The sequence below is a fragment of the Ovis canadensis genome, chromosome 2 (assembly GCF_042477335.2).
Source record: "Ovis canadensis isolate MfBH-ARS-UI-01 breed Bighorn chromosome 2, ARS-UI_OviCan_v2, whole genome shotgun sequence".
Lineage (NCBI taxonomy): Eukaryota > Metazoa > Chordata > Mammalia > Artiodactyla > Bovidae > Ovis > Ovis canadensis.
Genome location: NC_091246.1, coordinates 225,768,338 through 225,781,126, shown reverse-complemented (window position 1 = coordinate 225,781,126; position 12,789 = coordinate 225,768,338). Strand labels below are relative to the sequence as shown.

General features: G+C 49.1%; 1 protein-coding gene across 1 annotated transcript; it reads right to left on the bottom strand.

Moving 5' to 3' along the window:
• Positions 1-94: 94 nt before the first annotated feature.
• Positions 95-6,128, bottom strand: CATIP (ciliogenesis associated TTC17 interacting protein). Its single transcript, XM_069578329.1, has 10 exons — positions 6,067-6,128; positions 5,799-5,891; positions 5,192-5,392; positions 4,850-4,905; positions 4,601-4,687; positions 4,245-4,412; positions 2,513-2,637; positions 1,532-1,608; positions 710-798; positions 95-480 (listed from the first exon to the last, which is right to left on the bottom strand). Exons 1-10 carry the CDS (start codon positions 6,089-6,091, stop codon positions 250-252), a joined length of 1,152 nt encoding a protein of 383 aa, XP_069434430.1. The 5' UTR covers positions 6,092-6,128; the 3' UTR covers positions 95-249.
• Between the last annotated feature and the right edge of the window lie 6,661 nt (positions 6,129-12,789).

Below are 12,789 nucleotides of genomic sequence, written 5' to 3'. Positions count from 1 at the left end.
AGAAGGGCTGAAAATCGCTCGATAAACCCTGTTCACGTTTCCTATGTTTAGCCCCAGACGCTGGCCAAAGAAGGATCCAGGTCACAGCAGAGGCTGGAGAGCGCCCGGTTTATTCCCATTAGAAACCGCAGGCAGGAAATCGTGCCTCCGGGGTGCGTCCCGCCCGCGTCCGGTCCCAGCCCAGCCCTGACGCCCCCGCTTCCCGTCCAGTCACCGCCAGGGAGGCCCCGGGCCCGCCTTGCTGCCCGCCTAGGCCTCGCTGCGCTCCGGCTCCAGCTCGCGGAAAGGGCTGGGCCGGTTGGAGGAGCGCAAGGCTGGGGTGGGCGGGCGTCTCTTGGCAAAGGGGCCGAAGTACTCGGCGGCGAAGGTGACCACGTCGACCGGCTGGCGCAGCAGCAGGAAGAGCAGGAAGTCGGAGATGAGAGCCTGGGCCTCGGGGTGCTGCCGTAGATAGCTGTTGTGGCTGATACGGAGCTCCTCCTGGTGGTGCCGTGGCGAGCCTGAGCCGGACCCGGACCCCCGCTCCCCAGGGGCGCACGCCCCTCCTTTGACCCATGGAGGGATTAGGAACGCTGGGGTCCCCAACCCCTCGGGGTGCAGTATTTCAACCGGGCAGGAAAAGTGATGACAAAGGGTGGAATATGTGCCCAGGGCGGGGGTAGGGGGTTAAGGGAGTGGGGACCTCAGGCTGCCTGCAGCCGCTCCTCACCTTGCGGTCCAGGAACCGCGAGTAGAGCTCCAGGTCCTCCTCCCACACCAGGGGCTTCTTCTTAAATGCAGGGCGAGGCTCAATATCATCTGAAGGAGTCCGGTGGGAGGAAGGTGGTGGTGGTTTAGTCGCTAAGTCGTGTGGGACTCTTTGCGACTCCCATGGACTGTAGCCCACCAGGCTCCTCTGTCCATGGGATTCTCCAGGCAAGAATAATGGAGTGGGTTGCCATTGCTTTCTCCAGGGGATCATTGCGACCCAGGGATAGGACCTGCGTCTCCTGTGTTGCAGGAAGATTCTTTACCCACTGAGCCACCAGGGAAGCCCCTGGGTGGGAGGAAGGCTGCATGCCTATTCTGACTCCAGAACCTTCCTCAGATATAGAGGGACGACTGGAGGACACCTGTTCTAGGTAGGCTCAGGGAAAACCTCAGGGTTCTGGCCACGCATATGGGCAGAGTTCCCAGCAAAGTGATCCTCTCCTAATTAGGGACAGGGACTGGAAAACAAGGGCTTCCCTAGTGGCTCAGATGGTAACGAATCTGCCTGTAATGCAGGAGACCTGAGCTCCATCCCTGGGTCGAGAAGATCCCCTGGAGAAGGAAATGGCAACCCACTTCAGTATTCTTGCCTGGAGAATCCCCATGGACAGAGGAGCCTGGCGGGCTACAGTCCATAGGGTCACAAAGAGTCAGACATGACTGAGGGACTAATAAGCACTTCCTGGAAAGCAAAGCCTCGTGTCTCATTTGGCCTCCCACCCCAGAAGTGGCACACTCAAGGCAGCCGCTGCACCCTGGGAGGCTCGGCGGCTTCACTCACCCTCTTCCCTCAATACGGGCACCTTGGTGATCATGCAGCACCCGGGGGAGCCCACCTGGATCCTCTTGGCCAGGTGCCTGGAGTGCAACACGGAAAAGATGTGAGTCTTCCTAGACCAGCCGGCTCCTTTGAAGGGTGTCCTGGGGGCCTCCCTTTACTGCCATCCTCTCCCTCTCCCCCACTTGTCTTTGAGTTCCAGGGTGCTGTTCATGTCTAGATCCCCAGATAATGGCCCCTGCTTTTCAAACTGGGGACTGTGTCTACTTTGAAGATGTGGGCACATGTGCAAAACCTTTATAGGTGTGAGTGCTGAAAGAACCACAAAAGAGTTCCCTGGCATGCCAGTGGGACTCCACACTTTCACTGCCAGGGACCTGGGTTCAGTCCCTTGTTGGGGAACTAAGATCCCACAAGCCATGAAGTGCAGCCGAAGAAAAAAAAAAGAAATGGCAAGCCAAATTATGAAATAAGGATAGCCAACAAAGTTCTCGTTTGTTTGTTTCTTTGCTTTTCCCAGTTGGTGATTCTGTCAGTACCTCTGTGAAAATTTCAAGAAACAAATGCTCCTCTCCCTTCCGAATTTTCTCAGGCTTTTGGTGCCTGCACTTTGCTGGTGACAGCTTGGCAGTGTATTATCATCCAACCTGATGATCTTATTGAGTGCTAAGTTGTTCAAACTTTTGTGTTTTTCAATGTTACACCCACACCTGTGGCAGCTACTTTAGCTATACCCTGTGAAGTTGACCTTGACTCCCTCAGCTGTTCAGGGCTCTTTGGTGAGATTTGGGAGGCATTGTGAAGATCAAGAAAATGAGTGAATATATGGGAAAAGGTGAATGAATGGGTAAAGCCAGGGGCACTCCGATCTCAACAACAAGTCTCCCTGGTAGTGAAGGAAGACTTAGCCCATCTCCGCCCAGGTGGTTGAGCTCCCATGTTGTGCTCAGTACTGCCCCCTTGGCCTCACCGACAGTAGCTCACCCATCAGAGAGCAGGTAAAACTGGCAGGACACGGGGATGCCTTGTTCTGAGTGTACCGTCTGCTCCACAATGAACACTTCCACCTGCTGATGGCCCACCTGGATTGTCTGGGAGCCCAGGGCTTGCTGGAAGCAACCGAAATAAGGGAGCGAGGTGAGGCGGATGCCCACCAGGACCTCCCCCTACATCTCACCTGCCCCTCTCTCCATCTTGTAGCTTCACTGCTTGTTCACTGGTGATAAGCAACACTTGGCTGTCCAGACCCTTAGGCTCCACAAGATTTGGGTTGCAGCCCCAGGTTAAGTTGAGGTCCTCTATCATAGAGAGCCAGCTCCACCCTGCTCCTGCCTCAACCCCTCTCCATGCCATCTCCATGACCAACTGCTTCTAGCTGGCAGATTCTGTAACACAGATCACCAACTAGGTGTGAGTGTGGGAGAGGGCAGGGGTTGGGTTACTGGGGGCTGAGAGGGTGGTGAGGCTCTGGAGAGGGACTTTTTTATTATTCAGTTTCTAAGTCGTGTCTGATGCTTTGAAACTTTATGGACTGCAACATGCCAGGCTTCCCTGTCCTTCAATATCTCCCAGAGTTTGCTCAAATTCATGGCCATTGAATCAGTGATGCCATCCAACCATCTCATCCTCTGTTGCCCCCGTCTCCTGCCTTCAATCTTTCCCAGCATCAGGGTCTTTTCCAATGTTTTGGAGGCTCTTCACATCAGGTGGCCAAAGTATTGGAGCTTCAGCAGCAGTACTTCCAATGAATATTCAAGATTGATTTATTTTAGGATTGACTGGTTTGATCTCCTTGCTGTCCGAGAGACTCTCAAGAGTCTTCTCTAGCACCATAGTTCGAAAGCATCAATTCTTCCATGCTCAGCCTTTTTTATGGTCCAACTCTCACATCTGTACATGACTACTGGAAAAACCACAGCTTTAACTATATGGAGATTTGTTGGCAAAGTGCTATCTCTGCTTTTTAATATGTGGTCTAGGTTTGTCATAGCTTTTCTTCCAAGGAGCAAGAATTGAGACTGAGATTTGGGGCTATCTCAGGCCCATGCAAGCTACCTGTTGTAATTAAAACTTAAATCCCTATTACAGCTATGGCTGCGAGGAGAAAAGTGCTAACATAAAAACATTTCAGAGAAAATTGGGGGGAAATGGTGTGTGCCTGTTTGTGTCAAACTCATTGCTGTTTGTCATGTTTGTGACAGAAGAGACTCCAGTGTCATTTACAAAGCTGGTCAAATCAGCCCCCAAAGTGTATGTCCACAGACACAGCTTCAAAATCACATATTGCAGGAAGTCCTAGGTAGGTTGGTGATGAAAGTTTAGCCAAAATAAAGAAGCACCTTTCAGGGTTGAGATAAAATAAAATTCAAGTGAATTAGGAGATTTAAATTTCCTGATGTTTAAAAAAAGTCTCTAAAAGTGGCCCCACACTGTTTTTTTTTTTCCTGAACTGGCTTTTGTGCAAAAAGCATCGCTTTCTTCCGTTGCTCCCACCTTTTTAGTCCCTATCTTCCTCACACCACTTGCCTTGGTCTTCTCTCTAACAAATGCAGTCTTGTTTTCTCCTGCCTTTGGAAGTTTCACCCCCACACGCCAGGGTTTATCCCCACCCCACCCGCTCTTCCACTCCACAGCTGCTTTTTCTCCCAAATCAGCATCCTTCCTGCCCCTTCTGGTTTGCCTGCAGACCAAGTTCCCGCCCAGGGAGATGGCTCACGTAGGTAGAATAGCAGAGTTTGCCTTCAGTGTCCAAGGCCAGGAAACGAGCATTGCTGGGCACCGTGTGACGCCAGGCCATCACCCTCAGCAACACCAGGTTAGCGGCCTGGGAGACGAAGCCCTCAATGGAGGGCCTGGGGAAGAAAGTCACTTCGGTCTTCACTTCCTGTCCAGGAGAAATCTGGGTCAGGGACCTTGAGCTGGGAAGTAGGGGGAGGTTGGGCAAGCCAGGTGTTGAGCATATGGTCCAGTCCATAGGGTCCCCAGGCAGGCTCCTGGCCTGACACCATCTGTCCCCAGTTTGTGGTTCCAAAGAGGATGTTGAGTATGGCTCCCACCTGGCTCTCACCTTACCTCACCCTCCTTGACCATTCTGGTCATGGCCAGCTGATCATCCTGCTTCAGCAAACTCGTCTTCTGTTCCATGGGGAGAATGTGGAACTAGGGGCCAGAGCAGGAGGGGAGAATCAGGGACTCACCGACTGTATATGAGTGAGATCCCCCAGAGGCCACCTTGTCCATCCTCCATAAATGAGAAAACCGAGGAGAGATGTGGATAGAAAACCTTCTATCTGTGGTCAAGGCTGGGGACCCAGCAGGTACCTTGATGAACTCCTGACTCTGTTGTTCCACAACCTCCAGTTTCCACGAGAGATAGGCTGCGGGGGAGGGAGGTGAACACAGGAGACAGGGCTGGAGACTGTGGGAAGGGCAGGTGGTGGCCTGGGCTGGACAACTCAGGGGTAGGGTGGCCACAGGTCAAAACTAAGGCTGTGATGATCTTCTTGTCACCCCACATCCCACGCTTTCTCTCTGCCTCGTTCTAGTCCCAAGGTGAAATCAAAGGGTTGGTACGGAGTGAACGTCCTGGGAGTTAGGGGCTGGGGGTGGAGGGCAGAGTAGGACAGTCAGGGTTGGGGGGTGGGGGTTGGTCAGGTGCTCTACCCAGAAGGGAGCTTCCGCAGAGTGTTTTGTCCACGAAGCCTCGGCTGGAGGCATGCACGAAGGGGAAGTACGTAATGACACCAGATTGGTCTTTGTATTTCCCTCCCTGCACCTCAATGGTCAGCTCTCCCTGAGGCTCCCCTGTGTCCGAGACCATGACCAGAGTCTCTGAGAAGAACAGCAGCAGCAGCTCCTCCTGCCCTGCGGAGTGAGGGTCCCGAGGGAACAGTTAAAGCCCCAGCTCCTAGTCCTCAACTCTCTGACCCCCTGGCCACCAGTGCCCCCACGGTCTCCACCCACCCTCTCCTCATCTCACATCTCCCAGGCAGCCCCTGCCTCCCCTCCATTGGCCTCTGCAGCAGTCAGAGGTGAAGATACCCCCCACCCCTCTACACACACACACACACACACACACGCACAGTGATCCCCACCCCCGCTGTGTCCCTGGGGTCTTCCATTAGTTGAAGACTATCAACCAATATGCTTCAGGCCCTTTCTGAGTCCCAGGAGATTCAAGGCTGAGAGAGGGGTGGCCATGTCTGGGCTTTCTCTCTTCCTCCTGTCCACAGTTTTGTCCACCCCCTCCACCCTCACCACCCAGGCTCACGGAGGGAGTTGAGGAAGTGAATGGCCTCAGCGTTGGCCTCTGGGGGTGGCAGATTCTCCTGGGTTGAGGGTTGGTGGTCCTTGGCTTTGGAGCCTATGGAGAGAGGAGAGGCTGACATGGCAGATGGCGCGCCCTGAGGAGGACAGCAATGGGGCCGGAGTCCCAAGAGCAGAATCTTTCAAGGCCACCCCAAGGTGGATGATGAGGGAGAGATGCCCCCCCTCACTTTCCAGGCCCCCACCTCCCACCTCCTCAGCCCTCTTCTCACCTTTGGATTGAACTTTAGAGGACATGCTGCCTGCTGCTACCCTCTTTGTTTCCAGATGTCTCCATGGCAACTGGGAGCTCCCTACTGCCTCTTAAAGGGCCATTAACCCATTTCACTAAACACCCAGAACTTCGAGTAGCTGGTTGGAACTGTGACTTCTGGGGCTAAGCCCAAACTTGAGATACTGTCCAGCAGAGGGAGTATTTGACATTCTTAGGCGGCAGAAGGGATGACATGAGTATTTACAATGACCTTGGAAGCTGTAACATACAACTGTACTTTGGAGTTCAGTTCTTACTGGGATTGTAAATTGGAGAAGGAAATGGCAACCCACTCCAGTATTCTTGCCTGGAGAATCTCATGGACTGAGGAGCCTGGTGGGCTGCAGTCCACGGGGTCACAAAGAGTCGGACACGACTGAGTGACTTTACTTACTTACTTACTTTAAAAAAACTTTAAATTTTACTATATTCATATGTTTACTTTTATTAGATTGCATTAAAAGTACTTGGGAAGCTGGTTTATCAATTTGTTTAAAAAAAATTAGAGAATTATTTTTCCTTTATTTTTTCCAATGTTACTGGGATATGTTGTTCAGTTGCTTAGTTGTGTCTGACTCTTTGCAACCCTACAGACTGCTGCATGCCAGACTTCCCTGTCCTTCACTGTCCTTTGAGTTGATGATGCTACTCAGCCATCTCTGTTGCTCCCTTCTCCTCCTGCCCTCCATCTTTCCCTGTATCAGGGTCTTTTCCAATGAGTCAGCTCTTCGCATCAGGTGACCAAAGTATTCGAGCTTCAGCTTCAGCAGCAGTCCTTCCAATGAATATTCAGGGTTGATTTCCTTTAGTATCAACTGGTTTGGTCTCCTTGCAGTCCAAGGGACTCTCAAGAGCCTTCTCCAGCACCATGGTTCGAAAGCATCAATTCTTTGATGCTCAGCCTTCCTCTCACATCCATACATGACTACTGGAAAAATCATAGCTTTGACTATACAGACCTTTGTCAGCAAAGTGATGTCTCTACTTTTTACAATTGGCATATAACAATCAATTGCTTTTAAAAAAGTAGTAGAATAAATGGAATGAATAAATAAGGCATAAACTGCCTAAAGCAGTTTTAATTTTGTAAAGAGGACAAATTGTTAATTGAAGTCCCCTTAAAAGTTAATATTAGCTAGGACGTCCTTCGTGGTACAGTGACTAGGAATCCAACGCATGGAACATGGGTTTGATCCCTGGTCCAGGAAGATTCCACATGCTGAGGAGCAGCTCAGCCCATACACCAGAAGTACTGAGCCCAAGCTTTAGAGCCCACGAGTTGCGACTGCTGACGCCTGAGCACCTAGAGCCTGTGCTCTGCGACAAAAGACGCCACTGCAATGAGAAGACCATGCACACAGCAAAGAGCCACCGCTCACTGCAACTAGAGAAAGCCTGAGCACCAACAAAGACCCCGCACAGCCAAAAGTAAATAAATAAATAACTGTAAAAAGCATTAGCTAGGTTTATAATTAGAATGGCGTGACAAAATTGAACTTAGAAGTTTTAAAAATATGTTTTAAAATTTGCATTTAAAAAAATCGAGCACTAATTTTTGAAAGCCCAAGTGAATTCTGAATAAGTCTTTCTCTGCACGTGAGCCACCACCAGTGGCATTAAGAAAATTCACAACTGCTTTGGGAAGTGGTTTGTTAGTTCCTCAAAATATTAAATGTGAAGTTGCTATATGACAATTCCACTCTGAGCTGTATACGCAAGAGAGCTGAAAACATCTGTCCACATAAAAACGTACACATGATATTCATAGCATCATTATGCAGAATACACAAAAAAGTGGAAACTACCCAATTGCTCATCAACTGGTGAATGCATAAACAAAATGTGAGATAGATAGGTAGATATAATGGAATATTTTCCAGCTGTAAAAAGGAGGGAAGTACTGACACATGCCATAATATGCTAAACCTTAAAAAAAAAAATGCTAAACCTTGAAAACATGTTGAGTGAAAGAAGCCAGTCACAAAAGACTACATATTGTATGATTCCATTTATATGATTAAATGCCCAGAACAGGCAAATCTATAGAGATGGAAAATAAATCAGTGGTTGCTTGGTGTAGGGGAAGGCTGGGGTGTGGAGGCAGGCAGGCACCTGACGACAGAGGGTCCCAGGGTTTCTTCTGGGAGTGTTGAAAATGTTCTAAAATTAGATTGTGGCTGTAGCTGCAAAACTGCACATATATTAAAACCCACTGAATTGCATATTTTAAAAGGGTGTCATTTGTATTATATAAATTGTATCTCAATAAAATTAATACAAAGATTATTTAAAACCTATTGCTTTCATGTGTGAATTACATAAAGTTTGACAAAATCTTTTCTATTAGGCAAACTTTTTTAAAAAAAGAAGCAGGGACTTCCACAACAGTTCAGGAGTTAAGACTCCACTGCAAGGGGCATGGGTTCACTTTCTGGTCCAGGAACTAAGGTTCCACATGCCACGCAGCGAGGTCAAAAAAAGGGCAAACTGCTATTTTTTGTTCCTTAGGGGATGCTCACTGAACTGAACTGAACTGAACACAGTCCCCCTCCTTATTGCATCCTTGTATCCCTGCTGTTCTGGATCTTGGCCTGAGGGAAAATTTGCTCCCTGAGCCCTCTGCCCCTTAGAGTTTTTCTCCTGTCACTCCCGCTCTCCTTCACCTCCCCTTGCTCAGGCTCTCCAGTTGCACAGAACCCTCCAGTTACCTGTCCTGACAGGCTCCCGCCTCCTGGGAGCCCATGTTCTCAACTCTCTCACTTCCCCCAATTCCCTTCCCCTTGGTGCTGGCTGTTTCCTCCTAGTCACTTAGGGGAAAGAGCAAGTTGCCAGGGTGGATCACAGAAGGATCAATATCCAGTTTCTTGTCTATTTTCTTAGTCATCTGTTAAGGACCCTTGTTACCACTGCTGCTTAGGGCCTGATAGACCAGTGGAAGGATGCTCTGGAGAAGTTGATGTACTAGCTGTGCAGCTGTGTTGGACAGGTTGGCCTCTCTGAGCCTGTAGCATGGACGGCCAGTGCCCTCCCAGTGGCTGGGGTGGGCATCTACTGAACAACAGCCACTGCTGCAGACAGGGTGCCCTATGTGCCCAGCTCTGCAGGGTGTAACTCATTTAATCCTTCCAATCCGCTTCTCAGGTGGTGTAAGCATCAACCCCATTGGACAGATGAGAAGTGGAGGCACAGAAAGGTTAAGTAACTTGTCCAAGGTCACCCAGTTAATAAATGGAAGGTGTGGACTCCACCCCAGATGGGCGGGGTTGAGTCCATGTTCTTAATCACTTTGCCCTATTGTCCCTGATAGACTGTCAGTTCAGTTCAGTTCATTTCAGTTGCTCAGTCGTGTCCGACTCTTTGTGACCCCATGAATTGCAGCACACCAGGCCTCCTTGTCCATCACCAACTCCCGGAGTTTACTCAGACTGACATCCATCGAGTCAGTGATGCCATCCAGCCATCTCATCCTCTGTCATCCCCTTCTCCTCCTGCCCCCAATCCCTCCCAGCATCAGAGTCTTTTCCAATGAGTCAACTCTTCGCATGAGGTGGCCAAAGTACTGGAGTTTCAGCTTTAGCATCAGTCCTTCCAAAGAAATGCCAGGGCTGATCTCCTTCAGAATGGACTTGTTGGATCTCCTTGCAGTCCAAGGGACTCTCAAGAGTCTTCTCCAACACCACAGTTTAAAAGCATCAATTCTTTGGTGCTCAGCCTTCTTCACAGTCCAACTCTCACATCCATACATTACCACAGGAAAAACCATAGCCTTGACTAGACGGACCGTAGTCGGCAAAGTAATGTCTCTGCTTTTGAATATGCTATCTAGGTTGGTCATAACTTTTCTTCCAAGGAGTAAGTGTCTTTTAATTTCATGGCTACAGTCACCATCTGCAGTGATTTTGGAGCCCCCCAAAATAAAGTCTGACACTGTTTCCACTGTTTCCCCACCTATTTCCCATGAAGTGATGGGACCGGATGCCATGATCTTCGTTTTCTGATTGTTGAGCTTTAAGTCAACTTTTTCACTCTCCTCTTTCACTTTCATCAAGAGGCTTTTTAGTTCCTCTTCACTTTCTGCCATAAGGGTGGTGTCATCTGCATATCTGAGGTTATTGAGATTTCTCCCGGCAATCTTGATTCCAGCTTGTGTTTCTTCCAGTCCAGAGTTTCTCATGATGTACTCTGCATATAAGTTAAATAAGCAGGGTGACAATATACAGCCTTGACGTACTCCTTTTCCTATTTGGAACCAGTCTGTTGTTCCATGTCCAGTTCTAACTGTTGCTTCCTGACCTGCATATAGGTTTCTCAAGAGGCAGGTCAGGTGGTCTGGTATTCCCATCTCTGGTGTGTGCCAAGTTGCTTCAGTAGTGTCTGACTCTGTGACCCCCTGCCAGGCTACTCTTCCATGAGATTCTCCAGGCAAGAATACTGGAGAGGCTTACCATGCCCTCCTCCAGGGGATCTTCCCGACAGAGGGATCAAGCCCATGTCTCTGAGGTCTCCTGCGTTGGCAGGCGGGTTCTTTACCACTAGCATCACCTGGGAAGTCCTCTTGTCCCTGATAGACTAGCCCTATGTTTACTAAGAACAGTAAGAGGAAGAAGAGACTAGTGTTCATGGAACACCTATGTGCATCTCATTTGGATCCCCAGCCCCTCCAGAAGAAGGCTAAAGAGACAGAAGTCCCCTGTCTGGTGCTACCTATGGTTGGTCAGAGTCTGTATTCAAATCCAGACCAGTCCAAGTCCTCTCTCCCCCACATTGTCCCTGCTTTGGCCCAAGCCTAGGGTTTACTGACCATCAAGGTTAGCTTTCCTCCTGCTTCCAAAGCTGCCATTTGTGGCCAGGGCTTTGGAGGACTAGGATGACCCCTTCCCCCAATACACACAAGTATACACACAGGGTTTTTTAAGTTCACATCTACAACTTATCCTGTTCTCTGTCCTTCCCTGGAACTTCTAAGGCTGCCCACTTAACATAGCCCTCCCTTTTTCTTTTTTTGTGATTTAGAAAGAAAGAGACTATGATTTAGGGGAAAAAAGATGGAAGTTCTTATAGGTTATTTTTTAAATTATGCAGTATTCAAATACCTGTGAAGCCATGTCTACCTCAATTTCTTCTCATATAATGAATTACAGCACCAGAAATCAGACGTAGCATTTTCCAAAGTGACTTTATATGTCTTTTTCATCTAACTCTCCTAATAGCCTCCAAATAAGTGGACTTGTTGGTGATTGTTATGATTTTGCCGCTTTGCATCATTTCTGATATCAGACCCCCTATACCTCTGAGGAACTCTTTCCCCACTCCCAGTACACTGTGTTTCAACTGAGTCTGACATTGCCTTTCCAGGTGTGGTCATGTCATTGAACCTGGCCAGTCAGAGAAGCCCATTTCTCTAACTCCTATGATGGGTTAGGGTTGGGCACATGATCCAAACTGAACCAATGAAACTCAGTTCCTGGGACTATTAGAGGTTCTGCTATTAACTTGTAAACCTAGTTGATGAACTAGTAGCCTGCAAACCTGGAACTTCTAGAGAAAATCTTCCCAATACAGGGAAAAAGACTGATAAAGAATGTATCAATGTAGAAGAAAGCGGAGCTGAATGACGAAACTGCCTTTGAGTCCCTGGATCCAGCCATGCCTGAAGTTACCATGATGTAATCCCACACTTCTCAACTTCATGAGCTGGTAAATTTCCCTTTTGGTTTGAGCCCCTTTCTACTGAGCTTTTGTCACTTGCACTTGAAAATACATACACAGTAAAGGTTCTGTCTCATTCAAAGTCATTTCCATTGGAAGATGAAGAAACTGAGATGATAGAGCTGGGACTAGAAATCAGATCTCTTAACACTAGTTGTCACTGTTGCTGTTCTGCAGACAAAGAGCAGGTGTCCTAGTTGTTGCTGTCAGCGCTGGTTCCAGCTGAAGCACGTGCCGTCATTCAGGACGGGTGCCCCAGTGGGAGGACTGGCCAAGGCTGTGGGAAAATGCTTCACTAAGCCCTAGAGAACCGTCACCATCTGTCCCTCAAAACTGGGCACACCCAGAGTGACCCGGCCCTGGGGCTGGCCCATCAAGAGACAGTTACAGAGCAGAGACTCACCCTTCTTCAGAAAGGTAAGGACTACCGCTTCTTCCCTCAATCCCACCCCTGGGCCAGCCTGAGCCAGGATGGGGTCAGGAGCCAGTGCCAAGCTCCTTGGCTCAGGGTGAGGGACACCAAGATGGGAGGCCGAGGTATTACAGGGGTGGGAAAACTCTGACTTGGGCCCAAGGAAATGGGGAGCAAAGCCAGTGCTTCCCAGTCTTCAGCCACACCAAGGTCACCTTCAGGAATTCTGCTATAGCCAAGTGTTACCTTTATTTCATATTTTCCTGTTTCAATAACGCAAGCATACCTCTGAGATATTGCAGATTCAGCTCTAGACCACCAAGATAAAATGAATGTCACAATAAAGAGTCACATAAAAGATGTTTTTCCCAGTGCACACAACAGTTTTATTACACTCTGTGCTGTGCTTAGTCGTTCAGTCGTGTCCGACTCTTTGTGACTCCATGGACTGTGGCCCACCAGGCTTCTTTGACCATGGGGATTCTCCAGGAAAGAATACTGGAGTGGCTTGCCATGCCCTCCTTCAGGGGAACTTTCCCAACCCAGGGACTGAACAAAGGT

Bases quoted from the DNA above. Each gene is read 5' to 3' on its own strand.
- CATIP (XM_069578329.1), bottom strand. From the start codon at position 6,091: ATGTCCTCTAAAGTTCAATCCAAAG. The intron at 5,892-6,066 runs GTGAGAAGAGGG...CTCTCTCCATAG, and splicing joins CTCTAAAGTTCAATCCAAAG to GCTCCAAAGCCAAGGACCAC. The intron at 1,609-2,512 runs GTGAGCTACTGT...GTTGCACTCCAG, and splicing joins TTTTACCTGCTCTCTGATGG to GCACCTGGCCAAGAGGATCC.